At 41.1% G+C, this 24,567-nt stretch overlaps 1 protein-coding gene across 10 annotated transcripts in view; it reads left to right on the plus strand.

Moving 5' to 3' along the window:
* The window catches only part of ST3GAL6 (ST3 beta-galactoside alpha-2,3-sialyltransferase 6), an 86,364-nt gene that overhangs the window by 47,629 nt on the left and 14,168 nt on the right, over positions 1–24,567 (plus strand). For 9 of the 10 annotated variants that reach the window (XM_070786955.1, XM_070786986.1, XM_070786994.1 and 6 more), the window contains 2 exons: positions 3,828–3,931; positions 4,903–4,966. In XM_070786955.1, the coding sequence (XP_070643056.1) occupies positions 3,828–3,931; positions 4,903–4,966 (168 nt within the window). Of the gene's footprint in view, positions 1–3,827; positions 3,932–4,900; positions 4,967–21,355; positions 21,559–24,567 lie in introns of those variants that run through there. The other variant, XM_070787009.1, reaches the window with a different exon arrangement.

Raw genomic sequence — 24,567 nt, forward strand, 5'->3', positions numbered from 1 at the left:
ACATTTTTTTTCCCCTTATTTCCTTATATTACTGTACTGTCCTGTCAGCTTAAAAAATATTCACAGCCTAAAAGTTGAGAGTTATGCTTTATGTGGTGGGCATTTTTAGGACTTCAAGTCCAGGAGGCAGCATCTCAAGTAACCCTGAGAGAACTGCTTCAAGGAGGGAAAGCTAGGTTATATAGAAGTTTTGCAACAAAGAGCAGGTAGTCTGAATGTTAAAAGATTATTGCTAATTAAAGGAAAACCAGACATCTCAAGGAATTTAGTGCTTTTCTATGTATGGGAAGATGCAAGAGTCTGGGCCCACTGAAATCATTCCTTTGACATACACCTTAGCTATCTGGGGCTAATGTCCTGTGTTTTCACATCCTGAGTTCCCAGGGGCTCACCAGTTCACTGTCAGTGGTGGCTACAATCACTGATGACTAAGACAGTATTTACTGGTGTGGTAGGAAATATTCCATTTCTCAGTACCTTTCCGTGACTGGTTCTTAATCTTTAGAGGCTACCAGTTCCTTTAAAATCAGCCAACTCTGGAATGCTTTAGAAACATAAATATTTTTATGTCTAACTATGGGTGTGCCATGGCTGCTTGTAGTCAATCCATGGATGTGTGTCCGATTAGGACCATTGCAAAACTAGAAGAGTGATTAAAAAAATTTTTGTTTACCATGACCCATAGTAAGAAGTATATCTTGCCTTGGAACTTAGTGTTTGTACTAAGTTTATTTATAATAAAAAATAAACAATTTTTACCTCTCCTACTCCAGATACCCTATAATCTGTTCTATTCACTTTTTAAAAATGAGCTGATCTTGACTTGCAAAATTGACTTCATGAGCCACGAACGGTTGCAAACAGCAGGTTTGGAATGCTTCTCTAGAATCAAGGTACCCTTTTATCTCTAGCTTTAGGGAAGAAAGGTATTTCCTTTCTGAGAAAACCCAAAGGGGTTAAAGTATTTATGAAAGACTGCTCAGCAGATGTGTAAGTCTGCACACCTGTCCTTTGAATAGCATTCCTTGGAGGCAGGGCTATCCTTTGCCAGTAACCACTGGGAGAAGCTCTGCTGGGAAACCTGGCAGTGTTAACCTGTGGTTAACGTGCTAGGACTGGACAGCTTTCCTTAGTGTTGAAGTTAGGCGTAGTTTCAGCTTTGTTAGCTGAAACAAATGGGTTAGTAACTCCAGATAATAGTTACTTCACTTTTTTATAGCTTCTGTTTCTTTATCTTGTCAACTGAATTAAAAAAAATCACAACCTAAAAGTTGAGAATGTTTTACTTGGGAACCTTATTACCTTACTCTGGCTCAGCAGGTAAAGAATCCACCTGCAGTGCAGCAGACACAGGAGATGTGGGTTCGATCCCTGGGTCGGAAAGATCCCCTGGAGGAGGAAATGGCAACCCACTCCCGTATTCTTGCTTAAAAAAATCCATGGACAGAGGAGACTGGTGGGCTACAGTCTATGGGGTCACAAAGAGTTGGACACGACTGAGCGATAGAGCAGAGCACAAACACTAAGGACTGGAGCCTGAGATGGCAGCCTGTCAGATAGCGCTGAGGAATTCTTCCAAAGAGGCAAGGGAGGAGCCGGGACACAGAGTAGCTTTTACTGAAAACGACAAACAGACATGTTGTCAAACATTAAAAGATGACTGCTAAGCACAAAAACAGACATCTCAAGTTATTGGTTTCCATGCGTTTCTATAGATAGGAAGATGCAGGAGTCTGGGTTTATTGAAATTATTCTTTTTGTTATGCACCATAACTGTCGAGGGCGCCAAGACCAGTATTCTGTTTTTCTCCATTGTGAATTTCCCTCTGGGGCAGCTGTAGTGGCTGACGGCTTGCTGGCCTCAGCATCCTTTGTTTACTGAAATAGCAGGTCACCTTTTTTGTCGACAGTCTAAATTGACTAGTAGAATTTACTTTTCTTTCCAGGCTTTCGTAGGAGTACCAAGAGCAGATATGTAATATGATTATTATAATGTAATATAACCCACTGTAATATAATACAATGTCATGTATAATTATTATAGATAAGGGTGATACTTATTGAGCCCCAACTATGTGTGAGACATGGTACTATCAACTGGAAAAAAAAAAAAGAAAAAACACACAACTAAAAGTTGAGCATTATGTTTTATTTGGGGTGTTACTGAGGACTTAAGCTGGGGATACAGCCTCTCAGATAGCTCTGAGGGACTGTTCCAAAGAGGTATAAGAGAAGCCAGGATTTATAGGAGTTTTTGCAAAAACAACAAACCAACATCAGGGAGTCAAACATCAGAAGATTAGTGCTAATTAAACCAGACAGACATCTCAAGATAATGAATTCAGCCCTTTTCTATGTGTGGGAAGATGCAAGAGACTGGATTATTGAAGTTACTCCTTGGATATGCACCATAGCTATCTGGGGCCAGTATCCTGTTTTTGTTTTTCTTCCTCAATTCCCGATAGAGTGCAGTTGGAGTTCAGATGGAGTAGCTGAAGCCTTTAAGGCTTCAACATCCTTTGTTTACTGAAATGGCAGGCCACATTCTTTGCCCACAGTGTTGAACAATTATTTCATTTAGAAATTTAAAATCAAAAGACCTGACACTTTTCCCAGAGCAGATCCCAAGCTTAGAGATCAACCCTGATACAGATAATGACCTTTTGAAATTGGCTGGGATCCCCCTCTCCAGGCTGCTAACACTTGTCACAACTGAATCTGACATACACACTCTTCTCAGGTAGGAAGGGATGGTCTCTCAACTCTTTGCCTCGTTTGAATATGGTGTCAGTTCTCAGTTCAGCTCTGGAGATCTTGAGCTCCTCTGACTTGCCCAGGTTAGTAGTTCCTGAGAAGCAAAACCAGGATAAAGCTGAAGCTAATTCATCCTTATTTGTGCATGCGTGCATGCTCAGTCGCTTCAGTTGTGTCGGACTCTTGTGACCCCTGTGGACTGTAACCCACCAGGCTTCTCTGTCCATGAGATTCTCCAGGCAAGAATACTGGAGTGGATTGCCATGCCCTCCTCCGGAGGATCTTCCCAACCCAGGGATCCAACCCATGCCTCCTGCACTTGAAGGTGGACTCTTTTCCACTGAGCCATTGGGGAAGCCCTCGTTCCTATTCTAGTGCTTCTTATTTCCATTTGTCATGTGGCCTCTGAAAACCCAGGGGCACTCTGGTCTCTGCCTGCAGTTTATTTAGGAAGAACAAAACTGGTAAAGGCGGAAAGAAGGGACCATTAAAAAAACAGAGATGCCTCATGAAGCATTCTTGTCTGAGAGAGTACCCGAGTATAGCAGCGGGGTAGAGAAGCAATAAGACACCCATCATTCTTGAGTATATTTTAATTTAATGACATCAGGAGAGAGTTCAGTTCTAGTTACCTCTAGCTTTTAGTGTATTTTAATTTTCACTGCTGACAACAGCTTTATATATATGGTATCTTTTCTTTGGGGAGTGGGTCAGCATTTATACTTTTATTTTCCCTCCTTTGTTCTTTTGTTTCTTCCTGTAGATGGCTGTCTTTGGGGTTCACTTGTATTTAAATTCTGTGTCCCCTCCCCCAAGCTGTTACATAATTTTGGTTTTACTACCTGGAAAGCATTTCCATTATGGGTGTGTGGTTCCATTGCCCATCCTATTCTATGTAACATTTAAATAGTGTTTAAGATGATTTTGAAAGAATCTTAAAAATAATTATATGCTCATTTTATAGTCAATATAATGATAGGAATGACATACTACAGTTTTTTACAGTTGTGATTTTAAAAACCTGCAAATATTATACACATTTGGGAAAGTCATTCTTCATCCTTATCTTCCAGGTATCATCAGTTTCACCCTTTTCTGTGTGCAGCTAATTTTAAAAATACTGCTTCCTTCTATGGTAGCGATAAGTTTGATTTGCCCTATGGGATGAAAGCATCAGGTCAGTAATATTACTCTTACCCTGCCCTAATACTGTGACTGGTGTTTGATGTGAACCATATGTTTGTATATAATTTTAAGGTCTTTTAATCTTTTTGTTTCATAGTGATTCCTAAGGATGTGATTTTTGAGATTGGGTGAAAGGAATTATATTTTAATATGTAAATCCCCATTCCCTTTGAGTCAGTGTAGAATAAAAGAATGAAGAAAGGTAGATTTTTGTTGTTGTTGTTGAGAAACTGTTTTTCCCGCTTTTGTTTTACCACGGTAATTCGTGAGTTCGATGCCTTACTTTATTCCAGTTGAGAATTAAGAAGACAATTCTGTGGATTAACTTCTTCCTGTCTCCCATTTTGCCTCTTTACCTAGGAGTTTTATGTCATCAGCAAGCTCTAGGTCCTTGGTCAGTCTTTTAATTTAATCAAAGGATATTTTGTTTTTGCTAAATTTAGAGAGAATTGCTCCATCCACTAATGATGAAACAATTTTCCCTCTGCTTACTGACCACTGCTTTGCTTTACATTCTAGATTTTTGAGAAATCCTGAAAGCCTTTTAGGTGACAAGTCTATAGTTTCCTGAGTTAGATTTTCCTTATTCAGCTGATCCTGTGTGTATTTAGAATACATTGTAGAGAGTTCGATAAGTTTAAACTTGCAGAATATTGAGTTCTATATCAATATCATTTTCTGAATCATCTGATATGGTAATTTTTGGTTATGATTGTTTTCAGATTAAGCATATTATTTTTCTGAGATTTTTGCAAAGTGTCCTTAGAGTGTTTATATTTTAGGTGCCCTTGTTAAGTAGTGCTGACTAGTTGCAGTTATATCATGAATTTTCACCAGGGAATAAATCATAGGTAATCATACCAGTTTGAAGTGGATTTGGGGGAGGGCAGAGGATAAAGTGGTTTACCATGTACCTAAGAAGTCATGATTGCTTTTATTCCTAACAGTCCACTTGTTTTCTAGCCACACACTTTCGACTGGCTCTTTGGAAACTGCCGAATTGTGATATCTTTGATGAGTTTGACAAGTGAGTTTGTTTTCTTGCTTCTGTTTTACTTTTAGCTTTAGCTAAATTTTAGTACAAAATATGTACTTCAGTGTAACATATATTCACTCAGGAAGATTCCATAGCTTTTGTGCATAACTAAAATGCCTAGGAGTTATTTCTGTGGCACTTGAAGTAACAAACTACAAATATAATTTAGACATTGCATAATTGTTGGCTCAAAATTGCAGACAGTCTTGATTACACACCACGCTAGTGCCAAGTCAGGACATTTTTAACCCACAGTCATCTTTTCTAAGTTGTTGTTACTGAAGAATTAATTCACACTCCCTGTTGATCAGCTCACAGCCTCCCTCCATGGTCCCCATACCTTCCCATACATACTCTAAATTGCTCAATCATGAGAATCTTTTCTGTTTCACTTGAATATTGGATTTCAGAAACAGCTCTCTTCCTTTTATTCAGAATTATATTTGAGGGAAGTTAATGGTGTGCTTAGACACATTTTCTGGCAACAAAAGGCAGTTTAGTTTTTGGAAAATTTGGGGGTTCAGTTACCTCTTAGGAACTGAGTTGCCTAAGACAGACTTCTTAGCAAGTCAACTTATTTTACAGAGATGGGCTTATTTCCCTCAGTTTTAAACTGAATTTTGGAATTTAGCTGGTTGTCCAGTGGGATGAAAAGGGTGACCTGCAGATGTGAGACCTCTATTGAAAAGGAAAATGGGCAGAATTCCCTTCTTATCCAGGAGAATAGAGGCACTTTTTGGTACATACAGAACTTATGGTAGTGGACAAAAGTGTGAAATTGGAGATAGTTCGCAAGACAGCACTGGAGGAGCAGTGCCAGATTTTGTCTGAATTTATCTCATTTTTCTCTGTCAGGGACCCAGATTCAGTTCAGTTCAGTTCAGTCGCTCAGTCGTGTCCGACTCTTTGCGACCCCAGGAATCGCAGCACGCCAGGCCTCCCTGTCCATCACCAACTCCCGGAGTTCACTCAGACTCACGTCCATCGAGTCAGTGATGCCATCCAGCCATCTCATCCTCTGTCGTCCCCTTCTCCTCTTGTCCCCAATCCCTCCCAGCATCAAAGTCTTTTCCAGTGAGTCAACTCTTCGCATGAGGTGGCCAAAGTAGTGGAGTTTCAGCTTCAGCATCATTCCATCCAAAGAAATCCCAGGGCTGATCTCCTTCAGAATGGACTGGTTGGATCTCCTTGCAGTCCAAGGGACTCTCAAGAGTCTTCTCCAACACCACAGTTCAAAAGCATCAATTATTCAGCGCTCAGCTTTCTTCACAGTCAAACTCTCACATCCATACATGACCACAGGAAAAACCATAGCCTTGACCAGATAGACCTTTGTTGACAAAGTAATGTCTCTGCTTTGTTGAGGTGTAATTTATGTAATAATGTTGATTCATTTCAGATTATACTTTTTTATAATTTAAAACTATTCTATCAACCTAATCACTTTCAATTTTTATTGCATATCCACAGCAGCCATATATATTCTTTCCTGACATTTATATAACTCTTATCTGTATTGTTTTATGACGACTTTTGGCATGTGTGCTTTTTATCAGTTCTCTCCAATTTTTACAACCACTCAGCAGAGTATGCTTGATGATTTTCATTTTTAAAATCGAGAGACTGAGGCTAGGCAAATCCATGTTGTTTGTTATAGTTGGTGAATGTCAGAGCCAAGATGTGAACCTGGATGGGTCTATCCAGGGCTGGATGTTTAAGAGTGATAGTGGTTATGTCTTAAATAATTGTAGCAAGTATCTGCAAATCTTTGAAAAACTCTTTGTCCCTGTAAATGTGAGATACTGTCAGGATTGTAGATGGTACATGACTGGAGGTTTTGTTCTGGCCTGGTTTCTGTCTCAGAACTGTTGTTTAGTTGCTCAGTCATGTCCGACTCTTTGTGACCCCATGGACTGCAGCATGCCAGGCTTCCCAGTCCTTCACTAGCTCCCGAAGTTTGCTCGAACTCATGTTTATTGAGTTGGGGATGGTATCTAACCATCTCATCCTCTGACACCCTCTTCTCCTTTTGTCTTCAATCTTTTCCAGCATCAGGGTCTTTTTCAATGAGTTGTCTCTTCTCATCAGGTGGCCAAAGTATTGGTGCTTCAACTTCAGCATCAGTCCTTCCAGTGAATATTCAGGACTGATTTCCTTTAGGATTGACTGGTTTGATCTCCTTACTTTCCAAGGGACTCTCAAAAGTCTTCTCCAACACCACAGTCTGAAAGCACCAATTCTTTGGTGCTTAGCCTTCTTTATGGTCCAACTCTCACATCTCTACATGACCACTGGAAAAACCATAGCTTTGACTAGACGGACCTTTGTTGGCAACGTGATGCCTCTGCTCTTTAATACATTGTCTAGGTTTGTCATAGCTTAAAACTATCTATGCTTTATTTAGTTGCTTTCAGAGCCACTCTCTACACAAGTGTTCATCATCTGTACTTAGCTCAGCCAGGCTACTTCCTCTCTTCTTGCTGACTTGATCTGGCTCTTCCCCACACTTCCTCTTTTCTCACAGGGAGTGCCCCCCACACCCACCATCAATTCACATCAGGTTCTTAGTGTCACCAGCACTGGGAGGGAGGCGAGTGTGGGTGGTGATAAAGGATTGCAAATCATGCTGATGGTACAAGGGTTCTTGGATCTGAACTTGTTAAGAGATAGAAGTCACATCAGTGTACAGACAGAAACCATTCAGGTGTGGAGTGAATGGCGAATATCCATTCGCCATTTGGGGCCTCCCAGAGCGAGCACAGTGATGCACTGGACACTCAGCACTGCTCAATTGCTTGTTTGACACGTCCAAAGTTGGTCCCTAGAGATGTCAGAAAAAGTGTTTTGAAAGTAAATAAGAATATACTTGTGACAAAATTATCTTCATTTACATATTGACTTTTAGGAGGAGCTCACATGTAATAATAAATTTGACCTACGTTCTAAGTATGGGCTTCCCTTGTAGCTCAGTTGGTAAAGAATCTGCCTGCAGTGCAGGAGACCCGGGTTCAATCCCTGGGTTGGGAAGATTCCCCTGGAGAAGGAAATGGCAACCCACTCCAGTATCCTTGCCTGGAAAATCTCATGGACAGAGGAGCCTGGTGGGCTGCAGTCCATGGGGTCGCAAAGAGTTGGGCACGACTGAGCGACTAACACTTACTTACTTACATTCTAAGTACGTCCTTCTACATTTGTCTGAAACCCACAGTACAACCCAAAGATCATAGCAGGCCTCAGCCCATGCCCAAGTTTATATTTTAAGTAAACTCCAGCAAAGCAGAATACACTAAACTGCCAACTGCTGCCTCAGAGTCCCCTTAGTCTGTCCCCCGAGTGACCTTTATATGGTTCTCATTTCTCCTCTTTGCCTGGGAAAATGCTCTAGAAGAAAGAGGTCTGAGAACAGTCGGGCTTCTCAGGCTGAGGACCTGGACCCCCTCTTAGTTGAGGAGTCCTCCCGGAACCTGCTCTGTGGATCTGGGAGCTGTGGCCCACGTGCATTAGGAGGGGTCTGTGGGTGCACTCTTTGTAGGATTCTGTGAGTCAGAGAGGAGAGGGGCTCAGGTGGAGAGAGGCAAGAACCTCCTTTTCAAGTCCCTTCCCCCTTTGGCTTTTCTATTCACCCTCTGTCCTCTTTGTCCTCCCAGAAAGCTTCAGATATTTTTTCATTGTTTCAGATCTGAATTCTTTACTTACCCATGTAGCAATCACGATCTCTTAGTTGGGGTAGATTTCTGTTTTGTTTTTTTGGCTGCTCTACCTGGCTTGCAGGATTTTAGTTCCCCAGGGAGGGATTGAACGTTCACCCTCTGCAGTGCAAGCACTGTTCTAGGGACATCCTGGGATAGATTACACTGTGAATGAAGAAACTCCAAATATTAGTTCCATTTATAAGATACAAATTTTCCTCTTTCTGACAATTGTCATATAAATGAAGTTTGCATATAAGCATTCTCAGACCAGCTCAGTGACCAAGGCTTCTCTATTGTGACTGTTATTCCTCCCTATGGTCCATTCTGATGGTTGGACTTTGACCAGTCGTATGTCACATTCTAGCAGTAGAGGGGACAAAGGAGGAAGGGCATGCCCCTAGCCATTGAGACTTGCTTCCTTCTTTAAGGCTATTCCCCAAAAATTACATACAACCCATTATTACATCCAGTGATGTGCTGGAGCCAGTTGGTACCAACTTGTGAGAGCTGCTGCTCTTCCCAACTCTGTGTTCAGTGCCATCAAGGTAGAAGATTGAAGTTAGCCATGGTGGGAATGTATACCATTGAAAATGGCAATGCTACGAACCAAGGCTCCCCATCATCTCCCTGTCTCCCAAGGGGGACTAATTGTTAAAAAAAAAAAAAAGCTTGCTAGCAGCCACCAATTATATCCCACTGGCTAGAGGTATAATCACAGGGCCACACCTCACTGGGAGGTGGACTGGAAAGTGTAGCCTCTATTCTAGGTGGCTATGTGCCCGCCTAATGAAACATAATTATTGAGTGGCAAGTAACAGTCTTTGTCAGTGTTGTCTACCATCTTCTGTTTCTGTGCCTGGAAATATTCAAGATTCTAAAGTCAGTTATGTAACACTATACCAACCTAGCTCACTTGAAGCAGCCAATTGTGGTTTGTCTCTTGGAGATGAAAGCTGTTGAAAAATGTTGGTGTTGCAGATCATTCGGAGGTGGAGTTTCTTCCAGAGGTCTTTTTTATGCCATCTTTGTAGGTAACGTGAGTAAAGTAACTCAGTGAGGCAGATCAGCCTTTTTCTAAAGTTAGTACCATGAAGAACTTGGGCCAGAATTAGAGGGGAGGGAACAGGAGTGTGTGTTTGGCCATAACTCTGTGTGGAAGAGCCTTGGAGTTGTAACAATTCCACGCTTGTTCTTTGTTCTACCTCCATGCTTCCCTAACCTCTTTGCCCCCACCACCAACACTGCTCCCCACCAACCCGTTCTGTTTCAGAGTTTTTGGTCACTTAGCAAAAATTGTGATAATTGGCCTCTCCTCTTATAATTACATCTGTTATATTTTTGTTATATGAAAAGTATTCATTTTAGAAAAAATGTTCATTCTAGAAAATTGTCTTTCTCTGTGCTTTTGTGACAGTTCTCAGTTTTTTCCTGTGAAAAGATGAGAACACACAATAGGCCATTTGCATCCCCCATTCTTATTTTATTTGTTTATCTCTTTGGTACGTGGTTTTTTTAATTGAAATATAATTGCTTTACAATGTTGTGTTTCTGCTACACAATATTGTGAATCAGCTATATGTATACATATATCCCCTTCCTCTTGAGTCTCCCTCCCACCCTCTCCCCTATTCTGCCTCTCTAGGTCATCACAGGGCACCAAGCTGAGCTCCCTGTGTTATGCAGCAGCTTCCCACTAGCTGTCAGTTTATACATAGTACTGTATATATGTCAACACTATCTGTCAATCTGTCCCACCCCCACCCCCTTGCTGTGTCCACAAATTCATTCTTTACGTCTGCATGTCTGTTTCTGCCCTGCAAGTGTGTTCATCAGTACCATTTTTCTAGAATCCATATATATGTGTTAATATATGATGTTTGATTTTCTCTTTCTGACTTAATTCACTCTGTATGACAGACTCAAGGTTCATCCACATCACTTCCACTGACTCAACTTCATTCCTTTTTATAGCTGAGTAATATTCCATTGTGTGTGTGTGTGTGTGTGTGTGTGTGTGTGTGTGTATATATATATATACACTGCATCTTCTTTATTCATCATCTGTTGATGGACATCTAGGCTGCTTCCATGTCTTGGCTATTGTAAATAGTGCTGTAATGAACACTGGGGGTACATGTGTCATTTTGAGTTGTGGTATTCTTAGGGTATATGCCCAGTAGTGGGATTGCTGGGTTCTATGTTTAGTTTTTCAGGGAGCCTCAATACTGTTCTCCACAGTGGCTGTACCAATTTGCATTCCCACCAACAGTGTAAAAGGGTTCCCTTTTCTTCACACCCTCTCCAGCATTTATTGTTTGTAAATTTTTTTGATGATGGTCTTTCTGGCCAGTGTGAGGTGATACCATAGTGTATTTTTGATTTGCATTTCTCTGATAATTAGTGATGTTGAGTATCTCTTCATTTGCCTCTTGGCTATCTGTATATCGTATTTGGAGAGATATCTATTTAGATCTTCCACCCATTTTTGATTGGATTGCTTGGTTTTTGATATTGAGCTCCATAAGCTGTTTGTATATTTTGGAGATTAATTCTTTGTTGCTTCATTTGCAAATATTTCTCCCATTCTCATGGGCTTCCCAGGTGGCACTGGTGGTAAAGAATCCATGCCTTCTAATGCAGGAGATACAAGAGAAGTGGGTTTGATCCCTGGATCCAGAAGATTCCCCTGGAGAAGGAAATGGCAACCCCTCCAGTATTCTTGCCTGAGAAATCCCAGGGACAGAGGAGCCTGCTGGGCTACAGTCCATGAGGCTTCAAAGAGTCAGACATGATTGAGCAACTACGCCTGCACACACTCCCGTTCTGAGGGTTATCTCCTCATCTTGTTAATGCTGCAAAAGCTTTTAAGTTTAATCAGGTCCCATTTTTTAATGTGTGTTTTTATTTCCATTATGCTAGGAAGTTGGAGAAGGCAATGGCACCCCACTCCAGTACTCTTGCCTGGAAAATCCCATGGATGGAGGAGCCTGGTAGGCTGCAGTCCATGGGGTCGCTAAGAGTCGGACACGACTGAGCGACTTCACTTTCACTTTTTACTTTCATGCATTGGAGAAGGAAATGGCAACCCACTCCTGTGTTCTTGCCTGGAGAATCCCAGGGATGGGGGAGCCTGGTGGGCTGCCGTCTATGGGGTCGCACAGAGTCGGACACGACTGAAGTGACTTAGCTGACTCTGGGAAGTGCGTCAAAAAGGATCTTGTTGCAGTTTATGTCAGAGTGTTCTGCCTATGTTTTTCTCTAAGAGTTTTATAGTTTCCAGCCTTACATATAGATATTTAATCAATTTTGAGTTTATTTTTGTGTATGGTGTTAGTATTCTAATTTCACTCTTACATGTAGCTGTCCAGTTTTCTCAGCATCACTCAGTGAAGAGACAGTCTTTTCTCCATTGTATATTCTTTCCTCCTTTGTCATAGATTAAGTGACCATAGGTGTGGGTTTATCACTGGGCTTTTTATTCTGTACCTATTTCATAGGTCTGTATTTCTGTTGTGTATGTGTGTGAGTACCATACTCTTTTGATTACTATAGCTTTTTCATATAGTCTGAAGTCAGGGAGCCTGATTCCTCCAGCTCTGTTTTTCTTTCTCAAGATTACTTTGGTTATTTGGGGTCTTTTGTGTTTCCATACAAATTGTAAATTTTTTTGTTCTAATACCATGATGAATACTATGGTAATTTGTTATGGATTGCATTGAATCTGTGGATTGTTTTGGGTGGTGTATTCATTTTCACTATATTGATTCTTCCAATCCAAGAATATGATATATTTTCCCATCTGTGTCCTCTTTGATTTCTTTCATCAGTGTTTTATAGTTTTCTGAATATGGGTCTTTTGCTTTCTTAGGTATATTTATTCCTTGATATTTTATTCTTTTTGTTGTGATGGTAAATGGATTCTTTTCTTAATTTCTGTTTCTGATCTTTCGTTGTTAGCATATAAGAATGCAAGAGATTTCTGTGCATTAATTTTGTGTCCTGTAACTTTACCAAATTCATTGATTAAATCTAGTAGGGTTTCTGATGGAATCTTTAGGATTTTCTATGTATGGTAATGTGTCACTGCAAACAGTGAGAGTTTTACTTTCTCTTTTCCAATTTGTATTTCTTTTTCTTCTCTGATTGCCACAGTGAGGACTTCCAAAACTGTGTTGAATAGGAGTGGAGAGAGTAAACATGCTTGTCCTGTCCCTGATCTTAGAGGAAATGCTCTCAGTTTTTCACCATTAAGAATGATGCTTGCTGTGGGTTTGTCACAGCAAACAGAGTGTGTGTGCTAAGTTGCTTCAGTCATGTCCAACTCTTTGTGACCCTGTGGACTGTGGCCCACCAGGCTCCTCATGGGCCACATGGGGATTCTCCAGGCAAGAATACTGGAGTGGATTGCCATGCCCTCCTCCAGGGTATTTTCCCCACCTAGGGATTGAACCCAGGTCTCCTGGTCTCCTGCATTGCAGGCAGATTCTTTACCACCAGCACCACCTGGGAAGCCCTGGCCTTGTCATATGTTGCCTTTATTATGTTGCCTTTATTATATAGATTCCCTATATGCCCATTTTCTGGAGATTGTTTTTAAAATCAGAAATGGGTGTTGAATTTTGTCAAAAGCTTTTTCTGTATCTATTGAGATGATCATATAATTTTTATTCTTTAATTTGTTAATATGGTGTATTATGATTTTGGGTATTTGATTTTGTGTATTTTGAAGAATCCTTGCATTACTGTGATAAATCCCACTTGATCATAGTGTATGATCATTTAAATGTGTTGCTGGATTTTGTTTGCTGGTATTTTGTTGAGGATTTTTGCATCTTTGTTCATTAGTGATATTGGTCTATAATTTTCTTTTTTGTGATAGTTTTGTCTGGTTTAGGTATCAGGGTAGTGGTCTCACAGAACAAATTTGGGAATGTTCTTCCCTCTGCAATTTTTGGGGAAAGTTTTAGAAGGATAGGTTTTAGCTCTTCTTGAAATATTTGATAGAATTCACTTGTGAAGCCATCTGGTTCTGGACTTTTGTTTGTTGGAAGATTTTTCATTCGTTTCAATTGCATTACTTGCGATTGGTCTGTTTATATTTTCTAGTTCTTCCTGGTTCAGCCCTGGAAGGTTGTCCCTTTCTAAGAATCTGTCCATTTCTTCCAGTTTGTCCATTTTATAGGCATATGGTTGCTTGAGGTAGTCTCTTGTGATCCTTTGTATTTCTGCAGTGTCAGTTGTGATTTCACCTTTTTCATTTCTAATTTTATTGAGTCCTCTCCCTTTTTTTCTTGAGTCTTGGCTAAGGTTTATCAATTTTTTTTCGTAAGAACCAACTCTTAACTTTTATTGATGCTGTTGTTTTCTTCATTTCTACTTCATTTATTTCTGCTATGATCTTTATGATTTCATTGCTTTTAATTGACTTTGGGTTTTCTTTGCTCTTTCTCTAGTCACTTTAGGTGTAAGATTAGATTGTTTATGTGAGAGTTTTCTTGTTTCTTGAGGATTGAATTGCTGTAAATTAGAACTGTTTTTGCTGTGTCCCATAGGTTTTTGGTCATTGTTTTTGTTGTCATTTATTTCTATGTACTTTTATTTCCTCTTTAATTTCTGTAGTTATCACTTGGTTATTTAGCGGTGCATTATTTAGCCTCCATGTTTTTGTGTTTTTTATAGTTTTGTTCCTTTGATTAATTTATAATCTCATAGCATTGTGGTCAGAAAAGATGCTTGATACTGTTTCAGTTTTATTAAATCTTCTGAGACTTGATTTGTGACCCAAGATGTAGTCTATCCTGGAGAATGTTCCATGGCACTAGTGTAAGTTCCATGGCACTAGTGTAAGAAGTGTATTCACCGATTTCAGGTGGAATGTCCAAAATTATCAATTAAATCTATCTAGTCTGTTCAGGAAATGGCACCCCACTCCAGTACTCTTGACTGGAAAATCCCATGGATGGAGGAGCCTAGAAGGCTGCAGTCCATGGGGTCACTGAGGGTTGGATATGACTGAGCGACTTCACTTTCACTTTTTACTTTTTTGCATTGGAGAAGGAAATGGCAACCCATTCCAGTGTTCTTGCCTGGAGAATCCCAGGGACGGGGAGCCTGGTGGGCTGCCGTCTATGGGGTCTCACAGAGTCGGACACGACTGAAGTGACTTAGTAGCAGTCTATTGAGTCACTTAAAGCTTGTATTTCCTTATTTATTTTGTATATATGATCTGTCTGTTGGTGTAAGGGTGGTGCTAAAGTCCCTCACTATTATTGTGTTAACTGTTGATGTCTCCTTTTATGCTTATTAGCTTAGCATTTGCCATGTGTATTGAGGTGCTCCTATGTTGGGTGCATAAATATTTGTAATTGTTATATCTTCTTCTTGGTTCGATCCTTGAGGTATGTGTATCCTTGAGGTATGTGTTTTTAATGGAAGGTTAGTAATCTTGGGCTTTTCCCTTTATATTCTTTCTGGGTTTCTCCTGAGCAGTGGTCCAGCAGGTTGGGATGGGGTGAAAGTTGAGGCTGCTGAACCATTCCCTGAGAATCCCAGTTACCCAGCTCCCTGTCCCTGTTCAGTTGTGTGGACTGGGTCTGTGCTGTGCTCAGTCGCTTCAGTCCTGTCTGACTCTTTGCAACCCCGTGGACTGGAGCCTGCCAGGCTCCTCCATCCATGGGGATTCTCCAGGCAAAAATACTGAAGTGGGTTGCCATGCCTTCTTCCAGGGGATCTTTCCCACCCAGGGATTGAACCTGTGTCTCTTGCATCTCCTGCATTGGCAAGTGGGTTCTTACCACCTGGGAAGCCTGTGGACTGGGAGCCAGACCCCAAAGCATGGTAGAGTCACAGAGTGGGTCAGAGGCAGGAAGGATGGAGATCACTAGTCCAGTTCCCTCATATGAAGATGAGAGGACTGAGGTCCATTAGAGGTTAGGAGGTCTCTAGAGTTGCACTCCTCTCTATTTCCTCCCTCTGCATTTTAACAAGCAGAGCAAAAACAGAAGACTCCACAATTAGTGTCTTAGATTGAGCATCATCTAAAGAGGTAAGGGAAAGAAAACACTGTAACTGAATTCCATTTGAAACATTCTTTAGAATTTCCAGGGCTGTAAGCAATCCCCCACCATTATTTAATGTGGCTTCTGTCTTTATCCTTAACCCCAAACCATTAAAAAAATATATATTTAAGACTGCATTGGGTCTTAGTTGCAGCTTGTGAGGTCTTCTTGCATCATGCAGGATCTGTTGTTGTAGTGCACAAGTTCTCTGGTTGCAGTTCACAGGGCTTCAGAGATTGTGGGCTTAGTAATTACAGTATTCAGGCTTAGTTGCTCCATGGCATGTGGGATCTTAGTTCCTTGATCAGGGAATTGAACCTGGTCCCCTGCATTTCAAGGCAGATTCTTAACCACTGGACCACCAGGGAAGTCCTGACCTCAAACCATTTTTAATACTTTCATAGGGTTAAACTAAAACATCTCTATGTTATATATATATAATCGCAAGGGATTTGATTGAGATCATACCTGAATGGTCTAGTGGTTTTCTCTTCAATTTAAGTCTGAATTTTGCAATAAAGAGTTCATGATCTGAGCCACAGTCAGCTCCCGGTCTTGTTTTTGCTGACTGTAAGGAGCTTCTCCGTATTTGGCTGCAAAGAATATAATCAATCTGATTTTGGTATTGACCATTTGGTAATGTTCACGTGTAGAATAGTCTCTTGTATTGTTGGAAGAGGGTGTTTGCTGTGACCAGTGCGTTATGCAGGAAGTGAAGAAGAACTAAAGAGCCTCTTGATAAAAGTGAAAGAGGAGAGTGACAAAACTAGCTTAAAATTCAACATTCAGAAAATGAAGATCATGGCCTCTGGTCCCATCATTTCATGGTAAATAAATCGGGAAACAATGGAAACAGTGAGAGACTTTTTTTTGGGCTCCAAAATCACTGCAGATGGTGACTGCAGCCATGAAATTAAAAGATGCTTGTTCCTTGGAAGAAAAGCTATGACCAACCTAGACAGCATATTAAAAAGCAGAGATATTACTTTGCTGACAAAAGTCCATCTAGTCAAAGCTATGGTCTTTCCATTAGTCATGTGTGGATGTGAGAGTTGGACTATAAAGAAAGCTGAGTGCTGAAGAATTGATGCTTTTGAACTGTGGTGTTGGAGAAGATTCTTGAGAGTCCCTTGGACTGCAAGGAGATCCAACCAGTCCATCCTAAAGGAAATCAGTCCTTAATATTCATTGGAAGGACTGATGCTGAAGCTGAAACTCCAATACTTTGGCCACCTGATGCAAAGAACTGATTTATTGGAAAAGACCCTGATGCTGGGAAAGACTGAAGGCAGGAGGAAAAGGGGATGACAGAGGATGAGATGATCGGATGTCATCACTGACCTGATGGACACGAGTTTGAGCAATGTCCGGGAGTTGGTGATGGACAGGGAGGCCTGGTGTGCTGCAGTCCATGGTATCACAAAGAGCTGGACACAACTGAGCAACTGAACTGATGTTGCATGTGTAAATTAATTGAAATAGAACTATATTCAAGTTTTTTCCTCTTAAAGATAAATGATCTGGATAGAATCTTCTCTGAATAGATACTACTGAAAAAGTTTTCTCAACTGTCATTCTGAAGATCATGCACAGAAAATATATCAGTTGGCCTTCTCTGTAATTTCACCTCCAGCCAGAGAATCCTAAATGTGGGAAAGAAAAACAAAGAAATATGTTGAGAAACCATTTTTTTTCCTTTAAGGTGAAATTTACATAAGATAAATGAACCATTTTAAAGAGAACAGTTCAGTGGCATTTAGTACAGTCACAATATTATGCAGCCACCACCTCTAGCTAGTTCCAAAAAGACAAACCATTTTAAAACAATTATTAGAGTAACCTTTTGTGTTTGCTTTGATTTTTCATGTTCCTCCTTTTATGGGAATACTCAAACTAGCTGTCTGACTAGAACTTCGGCAGCAGAGAGGTGATGATAAGGACAGAAAAGGATAGGTTAAGAAACAGTTTGTTTTATTCTTTTGTGAGGGAGCGGGGAGGGCAGGTGGTGGGCATGGTCCATCTAAAACAGGAGACAGCATAGTGAAAAATTGCTAGAGCCAGCAGGTCAGTTGTAACTTTCCTGTGATCTTGGGCAAATTTCTGAATTTCTGAACCTTGGTTTCTTATAAAAGAGGAGGCAGAACTGCATATGCACATTATACCAGGGTCAGTTTTGCTAGTTAATCGTTAAGTGAGGGTGACCATTATGCAATAGTTAAGTCAGTGTAGCCGCTGGAAGAAACTGGGTGAAGGGTACGCAGGACTTCTCAGTACTATTTTTGCAACTTCCTGTGAGTCTAGAATTATTTCAAAATAGAAAGCTTAAATTGAAAACATATGACCACCTGAAACTTGTACATGAATGTTCATAGCAGCACCATTCATAATAGCCCGAGTGGAAACAGTCGAAATGTCCAGCCTCTGCTGAATGGATGAATTAAATGTACATCCACATGATGGAATATAATTCAGTCATAACAAGCAGTGTAGTACTGATTCATGCTCTAGCATGAAGGAACCTTGAAAACATTTTGCTCAGTTCAGTGAAGGAGCTCAGTCACAAAAGATCACATATTTGTATGACTGCATTTACTGTACATGACTACCATTTCCAGGTGGTGCACTGGTAAAGAGTCCGCCTGCCAATACAGGAGATGCAAAGAGATGAGGGTTTGATCCCTGGGTTGGGAAGATCCCCTGAATAGGAAATGGCAACCCATTCCAGTATTCTTGCCTGGAAAATTCCATGGACAGAGGAGCCTGACAGGCTACAGTCCATGGGGTTGCAAAGAGTTGGACACAACTGAGCTCAAGACATGTCAACATGTCTACTGTACAGGAAATGGGCAGAATAAGCAAATCAATTGTAGATAGAAAGTAGATTAGTTGAGCCACTGACAAGGGTGAGTGACCCCTACCGGCTATGGGGTGTCTTTGTAGGGAGGTGAAAATGTTCTGGCTTGGATAATGGTGATTGTGGCACAGCTTTGTTAATATGCTAAAAACCTGCTGAATTTTATTATTTAAAAGGGTGAGTTTTGTGGCATGTGAATTATATTTCAATTAAAAAAAGTTTTAAAAAGGGGAGATGGTTGAGATATCCTCTAGATTCCTTTCCAGCTGCTTTGTTCAGAGGGCACAGTGATGCCCCAATTAGAACAAATGTTTAGGAATAACACACTCTAGTTCTCTTGCCATATTTGCCCTGTGCTGTCACTGTTGATTTCTCAGGACTCAAGTTCCTCATTATTCTTCAAAGCACAGCGTGTGCAGGGTGGCTATATATATATTTTTTTCCCCATAAATGTCAGTAATTGAAGATATTTTAAGGGAATTACATCACAAAGAAGCAATACTTAGAATGTGCCCATGTAATGAGGTCCTGACCCTTCCTGGCTATCTGTGGAGCTCCTTAGCACTCGCTTGAACCCTGGCCTTGAGGGCTGTTCCCTTTTCCTCAGTGGGAGTGCCTCCTTCCACAGCCAGAGCAGTGGAAACCCTGAATTACAGAATCTTAGCCCTCACTTAAAGTACATGAGCCAGCTCTCCACTCCCAACCATCACCATCGCATTCTGCAACCATGCCAGATTCTGCAAAGAGTGCCTGAGTCCTGCACAGGTGGTTATAGAATAATTCAATATAAATATCTCACTTAATGGAAGCACTGTGTTAAGTCAGTTGCTTGTTAAACGGATGGGGGATTTGTGAAAGTTTCCTAGTTGCTCAGTCAAGCAGAATGAATTATGTCAGCATCAGCAGAGCTGGGTTAGATTGGCAGTCAGCCAGGACAGGAGCATAGCCTTTGACAACTTAAGATGTCAGCAGTGTATTTATTAAAAAACAAAACAAACAAACAAAAAAAAAACAAGCTCTATAAGAAATATCAATGTCTGCTTCACTACTCTGGACATCTTCCAGTCTCACAGTATCTTTACATGGCAGCATTTTCAGCCAGGAGGAAGACTTGAGACTGAGGGGAGGTTGATATTCTGCTTTAACAAAGTGAACCATACATGGCAAAGAGAAACATAAGTGTGTTTCATAGCAGCTACTGTGGTCAGATGTTGGATAGAGAGAGATACAGAAACCATGGTATACATGCTAGGGGTAATGGCTCCATGCAACATAGATCAGCAACATTCCAGACCTCAGTAAGGGGGCTTCCCTGGTGCACTAGTGGTAAAGAATCTGCCTACCAATGCTGGAGGTGCAGGAGATGTGGGTTCAGTCCCTGGATAGGGAAGATCCCCTGGAGGAGGAAATGGCAACCCACTCCAGTGTTCTTGCCTGGAAAATTCCATGGATAGAGAAGTCTGGTGGGCTACATCCATGGGGTCATGAAGAGTTGGGCTTGACTGAGAGACTGAGCATGCACACAGACCTCAGTGATTTCCTTACTTCATAAAGGCATACTGAGACCCAAGAGGTTCCATCACAAGACCAGGGTCCCAAAGATGCTGACTGAGGGGCCAGAGCTAGCAGTGAGCGGTCCATTGCACAGGGTTTTAGAATCTTCAGGCTTGCAAGTGACACTCTTCCTAAGAGTGATCTAAACTCAGCGGATGTTTATTATATCCCATATCTAAAGATGTGTGGGTTCAGGTCCACAGATTTGTGGATCCGGCTCATAGGGCAGCCACTTATGGCTGCACACACTGGATTGCACGAACCCGGGGGTGCCGACGTGCACATGTAGTTGTCTGGATGGTACCTGTGTATTTGGACTGTGTACCACCTTACATCTGTGTGGACTGGCTCTGGTTACAGGATTGAATTTGTGGCTCAGTGATGTCAGGGCAGCTTCTTGGTGGTTCTCTCTATCTTTTTATCTCAGGTTTGAGATGACTACAGCTGCTCTAGCCTTGTCATCATGTGTCAGTATCTAAGCGGAAAGGAAGGGATGGCTAAAACGAAAGTGTTCTGTTCAAACCGTTCTCTTCCTAAGGGTAAAGGGTTTCCCAGAACATCTAACAGATTTTCCTAATATCTGATTGCCCAGGGATGGGTCACATGGCCACATCTAAACCAACCTTGGCACAAGAATATACTCACCCCTGTTAGACTTGTGAAAGCAAGGTTCTGCCAGCAGGCACAGGGGTAATGGGAAGATGACAAGTGGGATCTGCCAAAGATTGTTACATTGAAGATGGAATGATACATTTTAATGTATATGATGCTGCTGAGGGGACAAATGAATATCGAAAACCATTCAGAAAAGACAGATCATAGATCACTAGAAGTGGACAGTTCAAATTTACTTCCCCTATATTGATAGCTGATGTTTCACTGCATAAGTTAGTAACTTTTCTGGATTTGCCTGACTGAAAAATATGTCTTTTACCTACAGGAAGTGTAAGCTCTTACCATTACTGTCTCAGCAGTTTTCTAGATTTTTCATTAACAGGTTCAGGCAGTCCAGAATTATTTTGTTTTCTGGGTAAGCATTTTGAGGCACATGGATTTCTCTGTTTCCAGGATAGAGGAAGGAAGAACAGATATCTGTTTCTCCAGATACAAAGTCATGCTTAAAGTGACAACCAAAGCAGTTTCTAAAATGTACAACTTGTGAATCAGGAAATTTCAGATTAGAGGATGCAGAAATATAAATGATACTATTCTTGCCCTTTAGGGATTCACAGTTCACTGCAGCTGTTTGTGCATGGTGTGCTCAGTTGTGTCCGACTCTGCGGCCCCAAGGACTGCAGCCCGCCAGGCTTCTCTGGCCATGGAATTCTCCAGGCAAGAATACTGGAGTGCATTGCCATTTCCTCCTCCAGAATCTTCCTGACCCAGGGATTGACCCGCCATCTCTTGCATCTCCTGCATTGGCAGGTGGATTTTTTAACTACTCGCACAACCTGGGAAGCCTGTGTTAATTAAATAGCGTAAAGTTAATAGTCTCCCAAAGGTCACTGAAAATTATTGATTCATGCCTCGGAAACAAGGGAGGCCAGGAGCCCAGGCCAGGGGATGAAGCCATGGAGAGGGCGAACCACTCCTTTGATAACATGAGGGTACCTTCTGGGGAGAGAGGGAAGCGGGGAGTAACAAGGTGTGTGGTTCAGACTGTATCTGTTCCATTGTGCATTTCCTAGCGTCACGGGAGCATTGTGAGTCACCGCTGCAGAGAAGATGTTATTGCCAAAGAGAAGTCTTAGGCACATCCCTAATGAAGTTTCTAGTGTTATATTTGATATGATATTAAAAAAAAAAAAAAGTGTTGATCTTTGCTGTATCCCTTGCTGGGAGGAAAAGGAAAATTCCATTGATAAGGTTTGCTTTTAAAGACATCAGTAAACTATTCCCATGGTGAAGGACCTTCCCCCATTCCACCTGCCCTCTGCAAAGCCAACAGAGAAGAAAACAGTGAAATTTCTAAAATGTGTGACCTTGGCAGTATAAAGCGTCTTTGTAACTGGAGTTCTCTTGGGTGAGGTAGTGTCCATATGATTTGTTTCCATTTTTCCCAAGTGGGAAGAGGCTGAGATGATTGGGTAGCAGAAATGACTGGGGAGGGGAGTGGCTTGCAGCCTTCTTTGAAGGAAAGAGGGTTGGTCTAGATGCCATAAATTATAGATATTCTTCCTTCACCTCTCCACACAGGTGACCTCATAGGAACAGAGCGGTTATTCCGATCCTGCCCATTCCTAGCCACTCCCTCCCCGGTGCCCGGCCTTGCTTAGTGTTCTGATGGGGAGGTGAAGCCAGTGTCTGGAGTTTCAGCATCTCACTTGCATTACTGGCCCTGAGGTTACAGAAGGAAAAGCCATGCAAGCTGTGTGTGTAGGAGCTGCTCACTGCCATGGAGCCCTCATGGGCTAGATCTGCCAGGGAGGATGGCCACAGACCCAGAGAGGACAGGGTTGACCAGCGAGCAATCCCATCTTCTCCAGGCCACCTAGCTGCAGACCACTGTGGACAGAGTGGTTTCCTGGAATTGGGGTTTATGTCAAACGTGTATATTAGAGCAACTAGAAATGTTATTTTAATAGTTGAAGGCAAGCAGATTTAGAAAAGAAACACGTCTAGAAAGTTTAAGGTGTAAAACCATCAAATAGAAATAGATGAACTAAACAAATTCTAAATTAAAAAGGTACATTTACATGTATAGGAATGTGTATCTTGTCTCTTGTTAACCCAACAGGGCCAATGCCTGGCTCCTTTCAGTAGTTCCTGTACTGCTGTGTTCTCTGTGTTTAAGAATTCTACAGCGTTTATGCAACTTTGCTACTTATTAGTTTCCTAAAGCCCTTAGGATCTGGAGTTCATCTGGTCTGCTGATTTCATGGTACTTAGAGAAGCAGTTTTTCCCTCATAGTTCCACGTCATGAGGGCCCTGCAAGGACAATCTCAATAGCCTTACCCTCTGTAGTTTTGTCCCTTGGAGAAGAAGGACATTATCTTTTGTCATTTCTCTAGGCCTAGCCGAGTGGTGGTGAGAGCTTGGAGCTGGATGGGCCAGGCCATAGTTTTTTGTTTGTCGGTTTGTTTTTAATTAGTTTTTATTGGAGTGTAGTTGATTTACAATGTTGTTAGTTTCAGGTGTTCAGCAGCGTGAATCAGTTCTACATATATCCTCTGTTTTTAGATTCTGTTCCCATATAGGCCACTGAAGAGTGTTGAGTAGAGCTCCCTGTGCTATATGGTAGGCCCTTGTTGCTTATACGCTGTTGCTGTTCAGTCTCTAAGTCATGTCTGACTCTCTTGCTCCCAATATTTCCCCCTTCTGTCCATAGTTTGTTTTCTGCATCTACGGCTCTATTTCTGTTTTGTAAATAGGTTCATTTGTACCATTTCTTTAGATTCCATATATATGAGCTATCATCTGGTATTTGTCTTATACTGACTTACTTCACTCAGTAGGCAATCTCTAGGTCCATCCATGATGCCACAAATGGAATTCTTTCTTTCTTTTTTTTTGGTTGACTAAAATTCCATTGTATATATGCACCATATTGTCTTTATCCATTTCGCTGCTGATGGACATTTAGGTTGCTTCCATATCCTTGCTCTTGTAAACAGTGCTGCATTGGGGTGCACGTATCTTTTCAAATTACGGTTTTCTCCAGATTTATGCCCAAGAGTGGCACTGCTGAACCATAACAGTAGCTCTGTTTTTAGTTTTTTAAGAAACCTCCATACTGTTTTCCATAGTATATACCAATTTATGTGCCCACCAACAGAGTAAGAGGGTTCCCTTTTGTCCATATCCTCTCCAACATTCATTATAGATATTTTGATGACGGCCATTGTGGCTGGTGTGAGGCGATACCTCACTGTAGCTCTGATCCTTTCTCTACTAATTAGTGATCTTTAGTATCGTCTCATGTGCCTGTTTGCCTTCTGTGTATCTTCTTTGGAGAAATGTCTATTTAAGTCTTTTGCCCATTGTTTGGGTCTTTTTTTGTTTGTTTGTTTTTTGATATTGGGCTGCATGAACTGTTTGTATATTTTGGAGATTAATCCTTGTCTTTTTGTTTTCTTCATGGTTTCTTTGCTGCACAGAAACTTTTAATTAGGTCCCGTTTGTGTGTTTTTGTTTTCATTACTTTAGGAGGTGGATCAAAAAAGATATTGCTGTGATTTATGTCAATGAGTGCTTTGCCTATGTTTTCCTCTAAAAATTTTATAGTACTGGGTCTTACAATTATGTCTTTAATCCATTTTGAGTTTATTTTTATGCATGGTATGGTGTTAGGAAATGTTCTAATTTCATTATTTTACGTGTAGCTGTCCTGTTTTCTCTATACCACTTATTTCTTCTTTGTAATAGATTAACTGACTATAGATGCATGGGTTTATCTCTGGGCCTTCTATACCATTTCATTGGCCTATATTTCT

The sequence above is a fragment of the Bos indicus genome, chromosome 1, assembly GCF_029378745.1.
Source record: "Bos indicus isolate NIAB-ARS_2022 breed Sahiwal x Tharparkar chromosome 1, NIAB-ARS_B.indTharparkar_mat_pri_1.0, whole genome shotgun sequence".
NCBI classification, from domain to species: Eukaryota; Metazoa; Chordata; class Mammalia; order Artiodactyla; family Bovidae; genus Bos; species Bos indicus.